The 24,377-nt window shown below is 43.7% G+C and overlaps 1 protein-coding gene across 1 annotated transcript in view; it reads left to right on the top strand.

Moving 5' to 3' along the window:
- Window positions 1–24,377, top strand: part of LOC141107618 (uncharacterized) — a gene marked incomplete in the record, with an annotated part of 110,163 nt that overhangs the window by 58,518 nt on the left and 27,268 nt on the right. Inside the window, 6 exon segments of the mRNA XM_073598474.1 lie at window positions 1,777–1,829; window positions 3,515–3,604; window positions 10,993–11,106; window positions 13,320–13,369; window positions 13,460–13,596; window positions 19,635–19,702. Coding sequence (XP_073454575.1) covers window positions 1,777–1,829; window positions 3,515–3,604; window positions 10,993–11,106; window positions 13,320–13,369; window positions 13,460–13,596; window positions 19,635–19,702 — 512 coding nt within the window.

The following is a 24,377-nucleotide window of genomic DNA, read 5'->3' as shown; positions in this document are numbered from 1 at the left end:
TGACTGGCAGTGTGGTAAATATGCACATCAGGATAGGTATGTTACTGGTACTAGCTATTTTTTATAGACCTGTTCCCGAAAGAAAGAAACAGTTAAATTTAAAAGAAAAAGGAAGGGGAAGTTTGGAATGTAGAGCATATAGATTTTTAGGTATATGGAGCATATAGATTTTAGGTAGTCTGTTCCTTACTATAATATGGAACACTCACCAGTATTCATCCTATAGGTCAGAATTTATAGTCTATTTGCCCCTGGGTTCCACGATAGGATGCAGGCAATCATAGACCATTACACAGGTGCCAACAAGTACTATATTGTCACAGATGGACTGCAGATGATTTGTCCTGCGGTGTGAGTAAAGTAGACAAAAAGTAGGGAGGGTAAAACTAGTGTTTGGACTAAAGAAGAAACAGACATCCAGCAGTAACAACATCTTACTGGTTAATGCTGTAATAGAAAGTACCTGGATATGATGGAAAGAAACCAGTGGCATACGATCTCCTTCTGGAGCTAGAGTGGAATGCACACTATGTTAGGACGCTGTCCTATTTGTGTGCCCGTCCCGTCCGTTGTCATCCAATCGGCAGCGCCGACGTGACGTCATCCGGACCGGCCGAGCACTCACCATGCGCATGCGCCCAAGCCAGCCGGGAGAGCCGTCAACAAAGACGGCGCTTCCAGTGGGGAAGCGGCACACGCCCATTGTGAGCTAACCAGGTTTGACCTTTGGTTGAAATATTCAGAAGCCACAGAAGTGGTAATGTAAAAATTGGGTTATGGTTATATTCAGGAGGATTAGTGGTATGGAACTCTGTGGAGTTAGCCAGGTTGGAAAATAAATAAAATGAGTTTGAACAAAAGACAAAAAAATTATCAAAAAATAAACACACTGCATCCTCAAAATCCTAAACCTGCAGTTGGTCCAGAGGAAGGCAAAACAAAAATACCTATTAATGTATGGTGCAATTTTCTATAACAGGTAATTACTCCTGTCTGACCCCTAAAGATGATTATATACTTTCCAGATCAACATTTTGCAGTGTTATTTTGTTTAAATATTAACAGCTACAGTATTTCTATTTTGTGCATTTAGAAATACATCTGACCTTTTTTTTTAATCAATCTGCTGAGCTGGCTAGCGCTTTTTCACAGTTTTTACTGAGAAGAACCTTTTCTGTATATAGATGTGTAATCTTTTTTATAACGGTGCAAATAGAATCCTCCTTGCCTTTTGTAATGTCCTTGAAGTAGAACTGAAAGTTTTAAGCTTAGTTAGATCTAGGCTGGAATTCCACTTGAAGGCCATTTTTTTAATTTTCCCATTTTGAATAGAGTAAGAAACACTTATAACCCATGCCAGGATTTTTGCCATCTGTGTTCCATTGGGGAGATTTCCCTTCATTTCTTGTCCCATAGTCACAACAGAAATTGTCAGGAAATTCCCCCCAAAGTGAGGGAAATCTAAAGCAGCCATGAGGGTCCCCAGAGCTAGTATCGTTAGTGGAAGATAACTCCTTTATTCCTGGGCTGGTGCCAACCCAAAATTTGGGATTTGCTTTCACATTCGATGATAATGGTAAGCAAGACAAATACTCTAGCGGGATGGATATCCAGAATGGGGACAAAGATAGCAATAGATACCCAACAGGGGTTCTAATTGCTCTCTACATATGAAACAAAAAAGGTTTTGCCTTCAGTCATACCTAAAAATGAAGAACTTTGCATAATTTCCTCTCTCTTCATTTCATGTTCCTTAATTGTATTTTTATATTTTAGGACAGTTGAGTACAAACAAGCAGAGTTTAATTTTATCAAAGGATTAAATACAGGTAAGTGTTCTTTAAAAATAGTATAAATCCATGACTAATTTTACATTCCAGAGTGTTGGACAGTAGAAGAGAGCACTGGCTGCCAAGAGAACAAAGAATAAGGTCATCATATCACCTTATTCATCATTCCCTGGGCAAAATGAGCAGTTAACCCTTGCAGTGTGGACAAATCCTTTTTTCTCTGGAGTTCAGCTTTTAGGACCTTTTCACACTATGCCATTCTGTTGCAGTCAATATTGCACACGCAATAATATGCAGTATTTCACATTATTTCCATTGTATTAATGCAGCCCACTTTTTTGAATGGGTTGCCAATGCACTGCAACGGACAGAAAAACAGACCTGTAGGATTTTATTTAATGGTGTGCACCATAATGAATAGTACCATAATACACTGTGCTAAGTGCAGAGGTGTACCATGCACTGTGGAGATTTTCTGTAAAACATGCATTTTTGAAGGGCATTACTGCAACATGTATTTTTTAAGGGGGGCCTTAAGAAGACACTAAACAATATCCTTATTTTTCAAATATAATCCATACACATCGACTACTTAATGGCTCTTTAATCTTTTTTTTACTTAATAGTTTCTTAGCAAATTTTTCTGCCTTCTTGTAATTTTTCCATGCACTTCCAATACGCTTCTTGCTCCCTTCACTTCCATTTGTTTGGAATGAGCAGTGCACGTTACTGGCGGTCAAGTACACTGCTCTATGCACACTTCCATCTCATAGTCCATCCTGGGAGACAGGGTGGCTATGTTCTAATATACAGTAGGGCCATGGAGAACGAATGTAGCTACCTTCTAACAGGAAGTCAGATAAGCATCAGCAAAAAAAAAAAAAGGAATTTGGAGGAGACTGAAAGCAATAGAAGGGACTTTTTTGAGTTAAAGTGGTGGTAAAGGCAGAAGTTTTTTTTATCTTAATGCATTCTATGCATTAAAATAAAAAGCCTTCTGTGTGCCCTCAGCCCCCCTAATACTTACCTGAGCCCCGTCTCTATCCAGCGATGTGCACGAGTGCCTCGGCCATCTGGGACCCTCCCTCCTGATTGGCTGAGACACAGCAGTGGAAACATTGGCTCCTGCTGCTGTCAAATTCAGTTAGCCAATCAGGAGAGGGGGGGGGTGGGTCAGAACCATGGCTCTGCGTCTAAAAGGACACACAAAGCAGCGGCTTGGCTCGGGTGCCCCAATAGCAAGCTGCTTGCTGTGGGGGCACTCAAAAGGAGGGATGGGCGAGGAGCACTGAAGAGGAATCCCAGAGGAGAGGAGGATCTGGGCTGCTCTGTGCAAAACCATTTCACAGAGCAGGTATGACATTTTTATTATTTTTAAAGAAAAAAAATAAGACTTTAGTATCACTTTAAGAATACATACTTGGATAGAATTTTTTTAAACCAGAGGTTAGTTTTACTTCAAAGCAATCAATACTAGTACTTAAAACATTTGCTGTAACATAAATATACGAATTTACGAGATTCGAGTTTTTTATTGAAAAAATTAAGGGGGAATATAGCGTTATAAGTGTTATATAATTGCATCGAATTTCCCAATAGACAGCGGGTGACATAAAATCAGTCAATGTTTTGTAAATTGATCACTCCTTAAAAATACATTCCTTTCAACCTGTTTTGAATGTGAAGATCTTAATTTGTTTCCATTTTGTATTATTTCCTACCAGACTACCTTAAAATGTCAACATTTAAGATGGCAAAAGATTTGCTGCTTCTGGGAGTCAGGAAAGGCTCTTCAAGAACCTTATACCTAGCATGTGAGTACCACCAATGCTCCGTGTATTAATGTATACTGGGATACAAAGCTTTCATTTAAAGGGTATGTAAAAAACTAACAATAACCTCTTATTTGCTCCCTTTTGGTCCTTTAAATATATTTTTGAAAGCATTTTGCTATATCAATTCCATATGCACAAAACAAACAAATCTTCTTAATTGTCCATTGGGGGATGCATTAAAAGTATTATTCATGGACAATGGGTCATGCAGCTGCCTTCAGGAAGTAGACACAATGACAAAAATGTTAAAGGCCAGCCTCTGTTAAACCCCACCCCAGGTGACCTCCCTCAGTTTTATGCTAGTGTTCTAGGATGTTGGATACTGAGGTAAACTTTTTTCTTGCATTTTATTTATTTTTCTCCTTCATTAACATTCTCAGTATTTTGTGGGTTTTTTAAATCTTCAATCAAAATACAATATGCATTACACTGCTTGTGCTACTAACTACACAGTAACTTTCTAGAATGGTTAATCTTGGGTGCTGCTTTGGAGACCATACCCAGACCCATTGGATCAATGTTTACAGTGTCTACCTGTAATGTTACCCTAATGTACTGTTTTTTTTGGGCTGCACAGTGCTTTACAGGTAGCCACACAGCTGAAGCACATCCTCTGGTGTGACCCACTCTGTGAGGGCTCTGTTGGGAGTTTGCCAATTGACAAGGTGTGGACAAACTGTATTGTGATCTTTGGTACTGGACTCTGCATGTGGCACTCTTTAGTCCTTTGATACTGTGTTTGTTAGCTGCAGAGTAAGCCACTATGACTGGAACCACTTATCGGTATGTGGAGTTTGAGCACTGTGTTCTGCAGGTGGCGCTCCCCAGTTCCTCGGTACTATGTTTGTTAACCGCTGAACACTCTCCAGATGTAGAGCAGAGGTACGGCCTAAGTTAAGACCCAGTCTTTTGGTGGCAACATTAACCTGTAATAATGTGCTGAGCACTATACTCTGCATATTGGACTCTCTAGATCCCCAATACTATGTGTGTTAGCTACAGGCTAAAGTGCTGTGAAGTTTCTGAGATGTGAATTGACCTCTAGTGTACCCCAATCTCTAATATCTCCATGTATAGGTGTGTCTTCATGATTTATGGTGTTCTCAATATTATGCTCTATGTCTGGTACTTCCCAGACTTGGTTGTAATGTGTCAGCTATTGAAATCTTGATGGTGTTGTTCCTTAAACATTGTGGTCCTCCTGGTTCCACTCTTTTCCATTGCTTCTGCAAACCTTGTCTACACCTGCTGCTTCAGTTTGTTAGTAGACTAGGCCTTAAGCATTCAGGTACTACTGCCTCTGTTTTTGTCTGGGGCAACATAAGGACAGTCCCAATGCTGCAGGTCACCTGGATATTTACTCTCCTGCATCTACTACATCTTTAGAGCTGGCTTGTCTGGTGCCCCCAATGGACCTGGCATCAGCATTTTAAATACGGGGACTCCTATTACCCGAGGTTCTTCTTATTTGAAGCATCTTTAGCCTCTTTACCTGATCAAGTAACCTGCCATAGATCTACCAGGCAACCAGGCCTCTTATCCCTCCTTCTGACTTCTTGTCAGTCTGTGATGGGCCAATAGAATGATCTACTCGTAGTTAGAACATGACTCTGAATATACTGGCCTTAGAGTGTTCCTGAGGCCTCTACTGTTATCTCTTGTGATGGACCCTGGTACTCAAGAGGAGTATGTCCATCGTATAAGCTTCCCTTGCCCGGTAACAGAATGACACCAGATCCCACAGCCCACCCAGTCACTAGTCGGAACACAGTGTAGGGTGGTGAAAAACACAAAAAAGTTTATTGAAACATAAGCACAAAGAGATATACAGTGCCTTGCAAAAGTATTCACCCCCTTTGGCTTTTTACCTATTTTGTTACATTACAGCCTTTAGTTCAATGTTATTTTAAATCTGAATTATATGTGATGGATCAGAACACAATAGTCTAAGTTGGTGAAATAAAATTAGAATAATATATACATAAAACTATTTTCCAGAAATAAAAAAAATGATAATTGGCATGTGCGTATGTATTCACCCCCTTTGTTATGAAGCTCATAAAAAGCTCTGGTGCAATCAAATACCTTCAGAAGTCACATAATTAGTGAAATGATGTTCACCTGTGTGCAGTCTAAGTGCCACATGATCTGTTATTACATATACACACCTTTTTGAAAGGCCCCAGAGGCTGCAACACCTAAGCAAGAGGCTCCACTAACCAAACACTGCCATGGAGACCAAGGAACTATCCAAACAAGTAAGGGACAATGTTGTTGAGAAGAAGTACAAGTCAGGGTTAGGCTATAAAAAAATATCCAAATCTTTGATGATCCCTAGGAGCACCATCAAATCTATCATAACCAAATGGAAAGAACATGGCACAACAGCAAACCTACCAAGAGACGGCCATACACCAAAACTCACAGTCCGGGCAAGGAGGGCATTAATCAGAGAGGCAGCACAGAGACCTAAGGTAACCCTGGAGGAGCTGCAGAGTTCCACAGCAGAGACTGGAGTATCTGTACATAGGATGACAATAAGCTGTACGATCCATAGAGTTGGGCTTTATGGCAGAGTGGCCAGAAGAAAAAGCAAAAAATAAAATGGCATGTTTTGAGTTTGTGAAAAGGCATGTGGAAGACTTCCAAAATGTATGGAGGAAGGTGCCCTGGTCTGATGAGACTAAAATTTAACTTTTTGGCCATCAAAGAAAACGCTATGTCTGGAGCAAACCCAACACATCACATCACTCAAAGACCACCCCACAGTGAAACATGGTGGTGGCAGCATCATGCTGTGGGGATGTTTTTTAGCAGTCAGGACTGGGAAACTGGTCAGAGTTGAGGGAAAGATGGATGGTGCTAAATACAGGGATTATTCTTGAGCAAAACCTGTACCACTCTGTGTGTGACTTGAGGCTAGGACGGAGGTTCACCTTCCAGCAGGACAATGACCCCCAAACACACTGTTAAAGCAACAAATGTGGTTTAAGGGGAAACATGTAAATGTGTTGGAATGGCCTAGTCAAAGCCCAGACCTCAATCCAATAGAAAATCTGTGGTCAGACTTAAAGATTGCTGTTCACAAGTGCAAACCATCCAACTTGAAGGAGCTGGAGCAGATTTGCAAAGAGGAATGGGCAAAAATCCCAGATATGGCAAGCTCATAGAGACTTATCCAAAGCGACTTGGAGCTGTGATAGCCGCAAAAGGTGGCTCTACAAAGTATTGAATTTAGGGGGGGTGAATAGTTATGCACATTGACTTTTTCTGTTATTTTGTCCTATTTGTTGTTTGCTTCACAATAAAAAATAAAACATCTTCAAAGTTGTGGACATGTTCTGTAAATTAAATGATGCAAATCCTCAACCAATTCATGTTAATTCCAGGTTGTGAGGCAACAAAACATGAAAAAATGCCAAGGGGGTGAATACTTTTGCAAGGCACTGTACATTCTGGGACAATCCCCCCTTCTTTGCATAATGACACAGGGTGGGGTAAACTGTACATCCAGTAACATGAGACACAGGTGCATTTCAACAAATAATTCAATCAGTAACTGGGCACATAGACAGCAAACATAAAATATGTTAATCCACCTCTAGCAACTAATAGCTGACAGTGATATAATTAACATGAGCTAATTAACTAGGCACTTAAACCAAACTAGGTGACCAGTCCATACGGCACCTACAACCCTGGATACAAAGTACAGTGATACCTCGATTTACGAACTTAAAGTGGAGTTCCACCCACTTTTACAACTCTTCAGCATCCTTCACTAAACTGTGCACTGTAAACGAATTGGATATTTTTTAATTTTTTTTCTCAGCACCTACTGAATATCTGCTGTATTCATTTTGCACTTCCTCCTCCCTGGCCGTGGCCCATCGCATCATTTCCTGTTTGCAATGCCTTCTGGGAAGGGGCGGCAACTTCCTCTGACACTGCCGTTGCTATGGAAATCTGACCTGAAACCTATTACACTGCTTGTGCTGCACTGAGCATGTGCGAGATCTGCAAGGATGAGATCCAGGAAGAAATACAGTCTGGCTTCAGATGCCCACACTTAAGATGGCCACGGCCTGCTATAAGTTTATAAAATAACAAACTACTGCTATAAACTAACAAAACAGACCTTAGTTTACAGACTAACTTTACTAGAATACATTAAGCTTGTGTATTATAGGGGTATTTTTATTTAAAAGGTATCATTTCAGCCGGAACACCACTTTAATTTGTGAAATAAATCTGGTCGCGAAACAAATTGGTTGTGAACCAAGGCAAATTTTCCCATAGGGTTCAATGCAAATCTGGTTAATCCTTTCTGAACTTTTTTTTTGTTTACATATAATTATGAAATGTATGTACAAAAAAGGATTTCAAACATGTATTACATACAGTCTTTTACATTAGGCTGACCTCTTTCATGTGTACATCTAAAAAGAAAAAAAAAAACTATAGATCCTCTTACAATCTGTACAATACACATTATTACAAGTGCAAACAGATGAGAAGACAGACAGAAACAATAGGGGATCCAATTAATAATGTGAGGAAGACACTCTGGAGGCACATTATTGGAGAGACCTATTTACAATAAACACAGTATGGCAGGTGACCCCAGTGGTTTGAGCTGATCACATTAACATCTACAGTCATTGCTGGTTTGAGGCATAGAGGCCCCAAATATGTATATGGACCCTCCAGTTCCCAGAGTCTGTGCATTTTGGGGAGATATGGACTTGAATCCAAATAGGACCACTCCAAGGGTCCCCAAGGTACACACCTCCCAAACAGCAGTGTTCCCTAACAACCCAGGGGCCATTGACCATAGGCAAGAAGCCATCCTGCAGTCCCCTCCAAAAGCCTTTGTCCTGGCTGGGATTGTCACATCTCTGATTCAGACTCAGAGCCCCCACAACCTACTCCTGTAGGTTCTATGTTTAACCTGGTCATAAAAAATTCAGACATTCTAATATCCACTCTGATTGATTTGGTTCATTCCACTCTGCATATGGCAGATTTACCTGGTAATACTGATTTTGAGTCTTCTACTTCTACTGAAAAGACTTTTCTAGTACCCTGTTTTTTGGAAAATGTCTCAGCTACAAATCTTCCTAGGCATATACTCCATTTTCCTAGATTTAGTAGTGTTCATAGCTAATCTTCGTTATTTTGCTCTAACGGCAGGTTCCTTGTACATACTTGTAGAAGTTTTTATTGTTCTGTACTATTCAGACCCCCCCCCCCTCCCATTTGGACCTAGGTTACCGTGTATTTCTTAGAGTTTGTAGTTAATTTTGAAATCTGTTGCTTTTACTACTTGGACTCCTTGATGTCAATTTTCCTAGACCAATCTCTCCACACCGACCTTTTGATGTACTAGGTTAACCAAAATCAGCATTTCCCAAGCTTTTAAACAGATTTTGAGTTTCCCACTTCTATGATACTTTTACAGCATCCACCTCCCCCTATGCAGGTGTTCTTTGGTTTCCTGGCTTCCCTTCATGGGATGAACAATAGTTCTCCACTCGCCTTTACCGGTGTTTTGTCTTTTGGCTGAGCAATCATGCAATATGTCATCCCTTCTCTACTCTCCGAATATAGCAAGTACTATTCCCCCTTATATTATTGGAGTTCTTTATCATTGGTAATCTAATTTTTGGACACACTCTGTTTGGGACTTGGTCTTAATATCTTCCTTCTCCAACATACTTCCTTTTCTTTTAAATTCTTTTTTGAGATTGGCTTGTGGGTGGGGCTTAGGGACACTAGTGGGGGACACTAAAACTACACTCACTAATTGTCTACATTGTAGGCAGGTGTTTGCTTTCATGTGAAAATCAGCATTAAGGCATAACTCCAGACTTAGAAGCCAGCCACAATGAACACCTATTACAATTTAGACGACTAAAATGTACTGGAGATTTTAGTTGACTAAAATACAACTAAAACTAAAATTTCAGTCAAAATTTTAGTCAAAAGACTATAACTAAAACTAAATTGAAATGTGATGTCAAAATGAACACTGCTGAAGAAACAACATACAAGAATAGTTCTTATTAGGCAGCCTCTTGCATGAATTCAAGGTGCTTTAGTGCCCATAGGGTAATCATACCTGAATATCAATAGAATCCATTATCCTTTAGTGGCAAGTGTTCATAATTGGGAAATAATCCACAAAAGGTAGCACAGAGTCCATTTAGTCCATGTTTGGCAAATATTGTTAAAAGACTATCAGTCCATCCCTGGTACCCAAAGTGCAGCATGTCCTCAGGTTCACATTCCCTCAGGGAACCCCAACTGGCCTCCCCAGATGGGGGAGCAGTCCAGAAGCATAACAGTCTACATTTTGACAGTGTTTCCAGCAGCTCTCTCCTGGGGCACTGAAGGGCCCCTTTTTATGTGAATCTGTGTAAAATTTGTGGGAAAATCTAGCCAAAGTCCCTCAAATCCACCACACATTAACACTTTAACAGTTTCACAGGAAAGACAGCAGACTTGACCAAGACAGCTACAGAGCATGAGTCAGCACAAGAAAAAAAAAATTAACCCTCCTGTAGGTACCTACATGCTTCTTAGATTACATAGTTCCCAAGTAGCAGGAGTATCTTTTGATGAGTCCGTTTTATTGAGCTGCCTCACTTTTTCATTGCTATAGAATGGGAGATTTTCTTTTGCTGGAGAAGCTCAGTAGACAGGTCTGTTTAGAGTTGTGTGTTGCCATCATCCCTAATGAATCAATAAAAATCAATTTGTATAAAGTATTACATATTTTATTTGTACAATTTGCAGATATATTCACATAAAACAATTATTATTTCATAATGGTACATCGTCTAAATAGGTGGCACTAAATCATCACAATACCCATATACCCACTGGCAGGGTTAACATACATGTATATACACATCCAATGTTAGAATTTCTTCACAAAGTGTCCCCTGCTGGGGGGAACCCAATGTGTTTCAGTTTGTTCTTTACAAATCTTCCTCAAGGGGTGTGTATGTTAATATCCCAGATGTGTCACCACTAAACATAAGCCAAAGAACTTAAATTGATACCATCTCCTCATACCTCTAGGCCCCCGGGGGGCCATAGGGACAGCGAATGCAAGGGACCACAGGGATGTCCACAACGAGTCCAAGAGACAGCCCCCCCCCCCCCGGGCAAAAACTTAAAACTTCAGTATCCAACATCAAAAGGGCAATACAGAGAAGGCTCACACATGTATTATGGTGAGGACTGTACCATAGGTATCTAGGTAATAAATGTATTTTGTCCATCTCTAGAGTTTTAGCTTCCTCAGGAAACATTCAGCTAGAGGCGTTTATTTTTCAAATATTGTTTTTTTCTTTTTGCAGCCAAGACTTTTAAAGTTGACCAGCAAATTCTGGATACATTTATGAAACAAGCTTTGTGCTTTGGAAATAGATATGTCTATTTTGTTCCTGGCACTAGAGAAAGCGACCATGGAGGTAAATGAAAATGCCCAGAAGATACTTATTAAGATGTATTCACCATTTAAAGCCCAATTGAACCCTCATTTTAAATCAGCTAAATACATTACAACCCATCAAAACAAATTGTGTTTAAAGTCTTGCAGTTTGTTTTTTTAGAAAGCAACCACACCTGAGTAGAAAGGCCTGTCCCCTGCCAGCACGCTGCAGGGAAGGACTTCGATTCGATCAACCACACTGCCCTTATAGGTTGCTCATCACTTACTCTTCAAAGTCTACACTCACCGGCCACTTTATTAGTTACACCTGTTCAATTGCTTGGTAACACAACTTGCTAATCAGCCAATCACATGGCAGCAACTCCATGAATTTAGGCACCTAGACGTGCTGAAGACAACTTGTTGAAGATCAAACCAAGCATCAGAATGGGGAAGAATGGGAATTTAAGTGACTTTGAATGTGGCATGGTTGTTGGTGCCAGATGGGCTGATCTGAGTTCAAAAACTCAAATAACCACTTGTTACAACCAAGGTATGCAGAATACCATCTCTGAGTGCACAACACATTGAACCTTGAAGCAGATGGGCTACAGCGGCAGAAGACCACAACAGGTACCACTCCTGTCAGCTAAGAACAGGAAACTGAAGCTACAATTCGCACAGGCTCACCAAAATTGGACAATAGATGATTGGAAAAACATTGCCTAGTCTGATGAGTCTGGATTTCAGCTGCGACATTCAGATGGTCGGGTCAGAATTTGGTGTAAACAACATGAAAGCATGGATCCATCCTGTCTTGTATCAACAGTTCAGGCTGGTGATCTTGTAAGGGTGTGGGGGATATTTTCTTGGCACACTTTGGGCCCCTTAGTACCAATTGAGCATCATTTAAATGTCACGGCCTACCTGCCTTGTTGATGTCGGAGGTCATAAGAGAATGGGCAGACTGGTTCAAGATGATAGAAAGGCAACAATAAATAAAAAATTAAGCTGCGCTATTTACACAGCTTAATTTTCAATTTTTTATTTTAATTTAATTAATTCTAATTTTATTTTATTTTATTTTCAATTGAATTAATTTTATTTCTAATTTAAATTTTAATTAATTTTAATTAATTTAAATTTTAATTCATTTATTTATGTCACTGTGGTAGTATCTCACAGATTTAGTTGCTGCTAGTTCACATTTAATATAATTAGTGTGGTATTTTTTGTTTTCTAGAAAGGCAACAATAACTCAAATAACCACTCATTACAACCAAGGTATGGAGAATACCATCTACGAATGCACAACACATCGAATCTTGAAGCAGATGGGCTGCAGCAGCAGAAGACCACACCAGGTGCCACTGCTGTCAGCCAAGAAGAGGAAATTTGCACAGGCTCACCAAAATTGGACAATAGAAGATTCTTAATTTCAGCTGTGACATTCAGATGGAAGGGTCAGAATTTGGCGCAAACAACATGAAAGCATGGATCCATCCTGCCTTGTATCAACAGTTCAGGCTGGTCGTGGTAGTGTAAAGGTGTGGGGGATATTTGAGCATTGAGCATTGTTTAAACACCACAGCCTACCTGAGTATTGTTGCTGACCATGTCCATCCCTTTATGACTACAGTGTACCCATCTTCTGATGGCTCCTTCCAGCAGGATAATGCACCATGTCACAAAGATCAAATCATCTCACCACTGGTTTCTTGAACATGACAATGAGGTCTCTGTACTCCAATGGCCTCCACAGTCACCAAATCTCAATCCAATAGAGCACCTTTGGGATATGGTGGAATGGAAGATTTGCATTATGGATGTGCAGCTGACAAATCTGCAGCAACTGCATGATGCTGTCATGTCACTATGGACCAAAATCTCTGAGGAATGTTTCCAACACCTTGTTGAGTATATGCCACGAAGAATGAAGGTAGTTCTGAAGGCAAAAGGGGGTCCAACCCAGTACTAGCAAGGTGTACCTAATAAAGTGTATATACTATTTAATCTGTGAAGTGTTTCCCCACTTTCCTTCACTGTCTGTTCACAAAATTCAAAGCACTTAATTCTGCACCATTATTAGAGTCCATATTCGCAAATGACAAAAATTCTTATTTGCATACATTGGTAATTGCCCACCCACTTAAGGAAATGATTATGTTCTTCGAATGTGCATAGATTCATCCCCCATTTTTTATATGCCCTTTGGTGCTTTCCAAAAATAACCGGGTGTTCTCTTTATTTCAGTGTCATGCTTTGGTAGTCTAGAAGATGTGACACCACTTCCAGTCAGTGAGGTAAAAAGCTATATGAGACAAGGGGGGTTGTTCACATAATGAGGGATAGGAACATATGAGATAATATATAACTTATGATATCCATTCTAGTCTCTGGGCAGATGGAACCTGGCGATATCAGCTCAAAGGTTTAGACAGTCTCTAATGAATGATGTGGCCAATTCACACAGCGCCATAGAACTACGTGAGGAGGAGGGCAAATATTTTCTGACCCAGGTGACTATACCGTGAGTATCCTAATGCCAGTATGTGCTACATATTCAGGGTCAGACTAATGCAGTCTGGTTTGCAGGGTTTGAATATCTCTTTCATTGTAAGACACCAACGAGGCCAGGGGCGGACTGACAACTCATGGGGCCCCCGGGCAACAGGGGATCATGGGGCCCCCTGTGTCCCCGCCCACACTCAAGCCACACCCACACAAAGCCCCACCCCCCCATCTTGCACTGCGTTGACGCCTCAATTCTGGGTTTAACCTGAGATAAACAGGGGGCAGCAGGGCAGAGCATGGAGGAACCATGGCAAAGTATAGAAGTCAGCAGGTCATAGCACAGGGGGTCAGGAGGGCACAATATGTGTGTGTGGAGGGCAGGAGGGCACACTACATGGATAGCAGCAGGGCACACCAGGGAACATTACAGGTTGGGGGGGGCACAGTAGGACACATTACATGGGGGGGGCAGCAGAGAACATTATAGGGCACATTACATATGGGGAGGCAGAGGGGCACAGCATGGAACATTACATGGGGCAAGAGGGCACATTATGGGGTACAGCAGAGTATATTACATAGGGGCATGAGGGCACATTATGGGGCACAGAGCACATTATGGGGCATATTACATGGGGACAAGAGGGCACATAATGGGACACAGCAGGGTATTTTACATGAGGGCACATTAAGGGGCACAGCAGAGCACATTAGGAGGGATACAATCTCATATTATGGGGCACAACAGGGCACATTATGAGGCATAGCAGGGCATATTACGTGGGGGCAAGAGGATACATTATGGGGTACAGCAGGGTATATTACATGAAGCAGAAGGGCACATATAGGGCACTGTATGGTGCACACAGAAGAGCACACTATGGGGCACTGAATGATGCATCAAGGGGCACACATCAGGGCACATCATATGGCACACAGCAGGGTACAGGGCACATCACAAGGCCCACAGGAGGGAATTGGGCACACAGAGGGGCACATAGTAGGGAATGGGGCACACAGTAGGACACAACATGGGGCACACCACAAGGGCACACAGTAGAGCACATCATGGGGCACACAGTAGGGCATATCACAGGGCACACAGTAGGTCATGGGGCACATCATGGGGGCAGGCAGCAAGGAATGGGGGCATGCAGTAGGGCATGGGGGCACACATCAGAGCATGGGCATGGGGCAGACAGCAGGCCATGGGGCACAGAGCAGGGTGTGGGCCAGACATCAGGGCATGGGGGCACAGACCAGGGCATGGGGCAGACATCAGGGCATGGGGGCACACACATCAGGGCATGGGGGTACACACATCAGGGCATGAGGGCACACACATCAGGGCATGAGGGCACACAGAGCAGGGCATGGGGGCACAGAGCAGGGCATGGGGGCACAGAGCAGGGCACGGAGCAGGGCATAGGGTAGACAGCAGGGCATGGGGACACACGGCAAGGGGGCACATAGCATGGCATGGGGCAGACAGAGCATGGGGCAGACATCAGGGCATGGGGGCACAGAGCAGGGCATGGGGGCACAGAGCAGGGCATGGGGCAGACATCAGGGCATGGGGACACAGAGCAGGGCATGGGGGCACAGAGCGGGGCATTGGGTAGACAGCAGGGCAAGGGGGCACAGAGCATGGCATGGGGTAGACATCAGGGAATGGGGGCACAGAGCAGGGCATGGGGCAAAGAGCAAGGCATGGGGGCAGACAGCGCATGGGGCAGATAGCAGGGTATGGGCAGACTATAGGGCATGGGGCAGATATCAGGGCATAGGGGCACAGAGCAGGGCATGGGGGCACAGAGTGGGGCATGGAGGCAGACAGCGGGGCATGGGGGCACAGAGCATGGCATGGGGTAGACAGAGCATGGGCAGACATTAGGGAATGGGGTTACAGAGCATGGCATGGGGCAGACAGCAGGGCATGGGGCAAAGAGCAAGGCATGGGGGCACAGAGCAGGGCATGGGCAGACATCAGGGCATGGGGCAGATAGCAGGGTATGGGCAGACTATAGGGCATGGGGCAGACATCAGGGCATGGGGGCACAGAGTGGGGCATGGGGGCACAGAGTGGGGCATGGGGGCACAGAGCGGGGCATGGGGGCACGGAGCAGAGCATAGGGTAGACAGCAGGGCATGGGGGCACAGAGCAGGGCAAGGGGGCACAGAGCACGGCATGGGGTAGACATCAGGGAATGGGGCCACAGAGCAGGGCATGGGCAGAGAGCAGGGCATGGGGCAAAGAGCAAGGCGAGGGGGCAGACAGCATGGCATGGGGGCACAGAGCAGGGCATGGGCAGACATCAGGTCATGGGGCAGATAGCACGGTATTGGCAGACTATAGTGCATGGGGCAGACAGCGGGGCATGGGGGCACAGAGCAGGGCATGGGGGCACAGAGCGGGGCATAGGGTAGACAGCAGGGCATGGGGGCACAGAGCAGGGCAAGGGGGCACAGAGCATGACATGGGGTAAACATTAGAGCATGGGGCAGACATCAGGAAATGGGGGCAAAGAGCAAGGCATGGGGGCAGACAGCAGGACATGGGGGCACAGAGCATGGGGCAGACAGCGGGGCATGGGGGCACAGAGCAGGGCATAGGGGCACAGAGCGGGGTATGGGGGCACAGAGCGGGGCATGGGGGCAAGGAGTAGGGCATAGGGTAGACAGCAGGGCATGGGGGCACAGAGCATGACATGGGGTAAACATTAGAGCATGGGGCAGACATCAGGGAATGGGGGCAAAGAGCAAGGCATGGGGGCAGACAGCAGGACATGGGGCACAGAGCATGGGGCAAAGAGCAAGGCATGGGGGCAGACAGCAGGACATGGGGGCACAGAGCATGGGGCAGACAGCGGGGCATGGGGGCACAGAGCGGGGCATTGGGGTAGACAGCAGGGCATGGGGGCACAGAGCAGGGCATGGGGGCACAGAGCGGGGCATGGGGGCACAGAGCAGGGCATAGGGTAGACAGCAGGGCATGGGGGCACAGAGCAGGGCAAGGGGGCACAGAGCATGACATGGGGTAAACATTAGAGCATGGGGCAGACATCAGGGAATGGGGGCAAAGAGCAAGGCATGGGGGCAGACAGCAGGACATGGGGGCACAGAGCAGGGCATGGGCAGACATCAGGGTATGGGGCAGATAGCAGGGTATGGGCAGGCATCAGGGTATGGGGCAGATAGCAGGGTATGGGCAGGCATCAGGGTATGGGGCAGATAGCAGAGTATGGGCAGGCATCAGGGCTTTTGGGCACAGAGCAGGATGCTGGGCACATAGAGGGACACAGGACAGCAGCTGCTGCACTTTCCTTCCTAGATGCAGAGTAGCGTGGGAAGCGGTTGTAAACATACCTCTCGTGATGTGCTCCTCCCCGCCGGCCCCTCCTCTCTTCTCGTCCGTCCGAGGTGATGACAAATACAAGCACCTGGGATGGACGGGAGGGAAGGAGGGGCCGGCGGGGAGGAGCACATCAGGAGAGGTTCGTTTACACTGCAGCAGTATCTAAGTGATTCGGGACCCGATCTACCCGTCAGCTAGCTGTGATTGACGGGTAGATCGAAGTGGAATCTGTCATGGGGACCCTACTGGCCACGGGCCCTCGGTCCCTGTCCGAATTGCCCGATGGTCAGTCCGCCCCTGAACGAGGCCCACCAGGCAATTATCTCCATAGGAAGAGGACTGTGAAAAAAGACAAAAACTGTAAAAAAAAAAAAAAAAAAAAAGTCTGGTGATCTAGCCCAGTGGTCATCAACCCTATCCTCGGGGCCCACTAACAGGCCAGGTTTTATGTATTACCTTGGGGAGATGCAGACTAGAATACTGCAATCACTGAGCAGCAAATGGTATCCCCTGTGATGTATTTCAGTTATCTTGCAAACCTGGCCTGTTAGTGGGCCCTGAGGACAGGGTTGATGACCACTGACCTAGCCTATATATATTGTGCAAGGTCTGCAAAACATCACAAGATTATACCTCACTTGTAGTCAGGATAACTTCCAGGAGCTATTAGCCTTAATCATAACAATAGTTCAGCACAACATTAAACTTACAACAAATGTCCATAAACAATACAAGTCCTTTTCACTGTCCTTCAATGACCAATGTGTAGTAAGAATGGTGTCCTCTTCCTGAATTTCTACACACACATGCAAACCCCTGTGCAAAAAGTGTCCGCTCACCTCCTTATTGAGCTAACTGAGCCCAAATTGGGCTCAATTAGCCAGTTTCCTTCCCCGGTGTCATGTGACCCGTTAGTGTTACAAGGTCTCAGGTGTGAATGGAGAGCAGGTGTGTTAAATTTGGTGTTATCGCTCTCACTCTCTCATACTGGTCACTGAAAGTTCAAAATGGCACCTCATGGCAAAGAACTCTCTGAGAAACTGAAAAAAAGAATTATTGCTGTACATAAAGATGACCTAGGCTATAAGAAGATTGCCAAGACCCTGAAATTGAGCTGCAGCATGGTGGCCAAGTCCATACAGCGGTGTAATAGCACCTCACCATGGTCGACCAAAAGAGTTGAGTGCACATGTTCAGCGTCATATCCAGAGGTTGTCTTTGGGAAATAGACGTATGAGTGCTGCCAGCATTGCTGCAGAGGTTGAAGGGGTGGGGGGTCCACCTGTCAGTGCTCAGACCATACGCCGCACACTGCATCAAATTGGTCTGCATGGCTGTCGTCCCAGAAGGAAGCCTCTTCTAAAGATGATGCCCAAAAAAGCCAGCAGTTTGCTGAAGACAAGCAAACTAAGGACATGCAAAACAAAATATAGTGTAGCGCAACCAAAAACAAATACTAATGAAACAAGTCCAAATATAACAAAATTCCACTTTCAGTGACAAATTCCACTTTCAGTGACAGTTCATAAATTTCCAGTGACTTCAGTGACCACCACCTCTAGCTAGAATGCCTGCTCACCTACAAAAGTGGACCCCACTACAGAGTCCACACGCCTGTGATTTTATTTCTCAGGATGCCTTGGGAAAACAACTCCTCCTCCTGGTGTTCCTGGACAGGACAGACCTCCTCCCAGGTTCTAACTATGTAGACTCCACTGCAGAGTCACACACACTTATGCTGCATACACACGATCAGAATTTCCGACAACAAATGTTTGATGGGAGCTTGTTGTCGGAAATTCCGACCGTGTGTAGGCTCCATCGGACATTTTTTGTCGGAATTTCCGACAACAAAAATTTGAGAGCTGGTTCTCAAATTTTCCGACAACAAAATCCATTGTCGGAAATTCCGATCGTGTGTACACAATTCCGACGCATGCTCATAATCAAGCAGAAGAGCCGCACTGGCTATTGAACTTCATTTTTCTCGGCTCGTCATACGTATTGTACGTACGTGTTCTTGACGTTCAGAATTTCCAACAACATTTGTGTGACCGTGTCTATGCAAGACAAGTTTGAGCCAACATCCGTCGGAAATAAATCCAGGATTTTGTTGTCGGAATGTCCAATCATGTGTACACAGCATTAATGTAATATCTCTCAGGATTTTTCGGGAACACAAATCCTCATCATAGTGCGATCTACATAGTGAAAACCCGGGAGAAGGTCTGTCCTGTCCAGGGACACCTGGAGGAGTAGTTGTTTTCCCAAGGCATCCTGAGGGATATAATCACAGGCGTGTGTGACTCTGTAGTGGGGTCCTCTTTTGGAGGTGAGCATTCATTCCAGCTAAATGTGGTGGTCACTGAAGTCACTGGAAATTTATGAACTGTCACTGATTTTGTTATAGTTGGACTTGTTTCATTTGTATTTGTTTTTGGTTGTGCTACACTATATTTTGTTTTGTTTGATATATTGAGAGTCACATGTGGATATACTCTAAGTGGTGTGGGCAGCAATCACGTTAAGCCTATTAGTCTTTCCTCCTCCTGCTGGGTGACACCGACAGAAGGAACCTATGAGTCTGTCCTCCTCCTGCGGGGTGATACAGACAGAAGAGAGCAATAAGTTTCTTACTCCTACTGTGGTCATCAACCTTAATACATTTACATTAATTTTTCATAAATTTCTTCTTTTAGTCCTTCACCTCCACTTTTGGAGAAGAATACACCAGTTGAAGTAAAAGATGGATATTTGTCATTCCCAGGTAATGACTATGATTTCATAAATGTATTTCTCAACTTATTCTATGTAGTCTTATTACAGATGGACAGACTGTGCTGGTTGCTAAAATAAGAGAGATGGATTAAAGTCTATGTAATCTCTAACAATGAAATTCTGCTTGGTCTGTTAAATCTACTATTGCAAGTGTTTTGTTTTATCTGTTTATTAAGTGCTACAATTACCATTTGATTCTCTCTGAAATCTTGTGAGCTGATAAGTTTGTGCGCATTTCGGAGGGTGTAAGACAGGCTACACTGGCTTTTAGGGTGAGGCACCACCTTGTCTCCAGCCAGTCTTGGGTGGCCATTCTTTGCTCTTGCAGGGTATATACTGTATATACTGAGGGTGGAGCTGCTGGTGTGGTGGCATATGGGAGAAGAACCATGGAAAGCTCAAGCAGATGGTGGTAATAGAGCTACATGTATTCCAATATGCAGGCCCAAACCAATTACTTGGGAGGATAGTTCTGTGAGTGTAGCTATTAACTACGGATGCAGACTTTGATCACTCTTGGCCATCACTTGTGTCTTTGCTCTTAATGCCAGTGTATACTCTGGTGTTTCTGGTGATGGACTCTCATCAAAATAAACACTATTGCTTATTGTCACTTTGTCAGTCTTTGGGTGTAGCATCCTGTAACCCCTAGTTTTCTCACTGTAGCCTACTAGAATGCCCTCTATGGCTCTGTTCTCCAGCTTGGATCGATTTTCACTTGGAATATAGGTTTAACCACTCGCCACCCAGGCCAATTCTGACATTTCGCTCCTACATGTAAAAATCATCATTTTTTTTTGCTAGAAAATTACACAGAACCCCCAAACATAATATATGTTTCTTTAGCAGACCCTAGAGAATAAGATGGTGGTCATTGCAACTTTTTAATGTTGCATGGTATTTGCGCAGAAATGTTTCAAATGCCTTTTTTTCTGGAAAAGTTTCATGCATTAAAAAAAAACAAAACAGTAAAGTTAGCCAAATTTTTTTGTATAATGTGAAAGATGATGTTACGATGAGTAAATAGATACCTAATATGTCACGCTTCAAAATTGCACACACTTGTTGAATGGCGCCAAACTTCAGTACTTAAAAATCCCCATAGGCAACATTTTAAATTTTTTTACAGGTTACATGTTTGGAGTTACAGAGGAGGTCTAGTGCTAGAAATATTGCTCCATTCGCGGCGATACCTCACATGTGTGGTTTTTACATATGTGGACGCAACTTACGTATTCGTTCACTTTTTTATTTTTCTATTTTGACACTTTCTTTTTACATTTTTTTTTGATCACTTTTATTCCTATTACAAGGGATGTAACTGTAATAGGAATAAGCATGACAAGTCCTCTTTACAGTGAGATATGGGGTCAATAAGTCCACACATCTCACCTCTAGGCTGGGAAGCCTGAAATAAGAAAAATAAAAAAATAAAGATCTTGGCTTCCCAGCTGAGGCGGCGCCATTTTTTCAAATGCAGAGCCTGGGTGTGATGTCATAACATTGCGCCTAGCCTCCAAACGATCATAGAGACTCTGGGGACAATCTCTATGGTCAGCATCCGTGGCCGGTCGGTTCCTTCTCCAGTTCACCGATGACAGAGACCATTCAGATATTACCGCACAAATTCCGTGACGTCATATGACGTTATGCGGGCGGCAAGTGGATATGCTTTACATCCAAACACTCTGATGTGCCCTATGCTAGGCTTTGATCCATGCCACATTTCGAATGGAGTACTTTTAATGGCTCTTGAGGGTAATCTGTTCTGTAGGTAGATTGCAATCATGACTGCATCTCCCCAGTACTTGTGAGGTAGGTTTGCATCGGACAACATGCATCTGGCCATTCTATCTTTTGTGGATAGGTTTAGCTTTCGCTGCTCGGCTTTCCAGATAGAAAAGTCCTTTTTTAAGTGACTGGTCTTTTTACAGCAAAAACAGGCTCTGCTCTCTTTGTTGTGCTTTATGCCTTTGTACATCTTAAGAGCTTCGTCATCATGGTGCATATTTTCTTTTCTTCTGTCATATTCATCAATTAATTTGCCTTTGTCAAATCCCAGTGTCAGCTCCTGCTCGGGTCTCGTTTCTAAAGCATTATAAGAGCAGTATATGTCTCTGGAAGGCTGCAGAGCAACAATATGGCTATCTTTCATGTCCTCTCTGATGGCACGTTGCTACTCTATGATGTCTAGAATAGCTTTCACGTGGTTACACATATGCTGGCCTTCTTCTAGTTTCATCTTATATAGCTTTCTTTGTAGAAATAGCTTGCTGTTTAGACTTGAACGCTCATGCAGTTTTTGTAATGAAGTCCACATACTTTTGGCTATTTTCTCTGTTCTTTTGTGGATAAGCTAGTTGTCTTCCACTAATAAGCTTATAATCGAGTTTGCCTGCCTATCCTTCCTGTCCCAGTCCATCTCTCCGTTTGTGGGTCTGTCTGTGTTCAGCACTTATCACAAGTTGTCCTTGTTCAGAAGCATTTGTAGTTTGAACTTCCACAGCTGGTAATTGGCATTGATCAGCTTTGCAATTGTAAACTCCACATCTGAACCACTTGCCATCTTTCAGCAGCTTGTATACAGTACTTACAAACTTGCAATATCCTCTCCAGTGCCTGGATGCCTGGGTCCCATAACCTGTTGTGCAGAGTATTTAAATTGTGCGCTGGTAGCTTCTTGTTTGTAGCAATAGCTTTGCTTTTATGGAGGATTAGCAATGCATGTCTTACAGCATGAGAAACATGAAACAGGAACTAACCACAAACAAGTGCGAAAGATAGACAATACACCCTGTCATATCATAGAATACACATTCAACACTATAATACTACAGCGCCACCTGCTGCATAGATAAGTATAATGCATACAGTATATAGTTCACATTATAAAGCTACTTGTTGTTGCTTTTCACATATATCCTTGAGGGATTTTGTGTACAGCAAGGGCAGGTATACTGGTGTTTTTTCCTATGGCCCTCAGGGTCTCAGGCAGAGTGTTGAGAATTCCACTGTTGTCCTGCAGTGTAAAGCTAATAGAATTTTAACCAAAAAGTCATACGAAAATTCCTAGCAAAATTTCTCTGAAAATTCTCAGAACATTCTAATGTTGTTTGAAAGTCGATTTGACCCCACTAAAGGTTAGAAAAGTGAATACATGTTCTTACAATGAAAAATGTCAAGCAAAATTCTACTAGTTTTTACCCAGCTTAAGAGAGACTGTTCTGTGGAAGCTTACATAGTACCCCTACCCATTTACCAAAAAAGTGTCAAAAAATAATAAAAACACAGAGACGGTTTTTGACAATTCCTTTATTAAAAAATAAAAAAACAGTGTCTCCTGATGTAAATCCATTGTCAATCTAGACACCAGCCTCACCGCCGGACCCGAAAATGAAAAAAAATTGCTCCGCCATCCAGTAAGGCAAACTGAAGAATGCTTGACTTACCGTTTGAGATTTCTTATATGGGTAATGGTGGGATCACCTGGCAACATCACCTGTTGGCACCACCGTCTTGTGACATCACTGACCCAGCATGCACCGTTTTTTTTTCACTACCTAATTGCTGGCAATGGGTTTTATTTTTTTATTCAGCTGTCAGCTGGGAAGCCCATTAACGGTTGTTAAGGACGCCATGGCCAGCTTCCCAGCCCACTCCTTAACAATCAGCTATTCACTGCGCGCGATTTGGACAAAGCTTTGCCCAGCCAGGGCTCAGAATGCACTGTGCAGCGTTGTCACGAATGTCCCGTCTACCCCAATGCAGGTGGTCAGACACTATAGCTAGATACTGTGTGTTTCACCTATAGCAGCCCCCTTTCCCTTAAGGCAAGCAGGCCTACCGGTACTTGGTTGCCCCCAGGACTTATACACAATGCTATAGTGCCTGGCCACCACACCAGGGCCGATGTGAACAGAGCAAACAAACAGACTACTTGCAGTTAGCAGACAGATAACGTGGTTCTATGACAATCCAGGCAAAAGGCAGGCTGAACTCAGGGACTAGTTCAATATCCAATCCAATAACAGTCCAGGTAAAAGGTAGGCAGAGTTCAGGGAATAGTCCAATATCCGATCCGGGTAATACACAGGGAAATCCAGATTAGCAAAGCAGGGCGGACAAATAGAAGGCTTGAACAGGAACAATGCAGGTATACTGTCTCTATGAAAAGCAAGGGATAGAGTGTTCGGTTTGCTTATAACAGGTGACTGACCATATCAATCACCTTGCAGGTGGACACAAACAGGGAGAATACAACAGCCAACACCCGGATGCTGGAATGAGGAGCGGGAATGATCCTGACAAGCACGCAGTGCATTGCAGGGCGTTCGGCGGGGCGAAGACACGCCAAATGCCCTGCAAATTCGGGTTTATGCCAAGCAGGTGAACAGGCAATGTTCAGGCCGAACTTTTCCTGGGCCCGAACTGTTCGCCAATCTCTAATTCTGAAATGTGCACGTATTCCAGAGATGTGCTCATTTTTATTTATGTTTTTCAATTTATTTTGCCTTGACATACGCTTTAAGTGACTGAATGACCTCAGACTCCAGTCATATCCTGCCATGGTTATCCAAATAATAACACACACAGTTTAGGCAATGTCCAGACAAATGTTGAAGAGTTGGGTAAGGAATGGGTGTGCAATTTCAAATTTCCAGAAA

This window comes from Aquarana catesbeiana, linkage group LG09 (genome assembly GCF_042186555.1).
Source record: "Aquarana catesbeiana isolate 2022-GZ linkage group LG09, ASM4218655v1, whole genome shotgun sequence".
Classification (NCBI taxonomy): domain Eukaryota; kingdom Metazoa; phylum Chordata; class Amphibia; order Anura; family Ranidae; genus Aquarana; species Aquarana catesbeiana.
The sequence above is the reverse complement of the archived record's forward strand: the minus strand, read 5'-3'. Positions and strand labels throughout refer to the sequence as shown.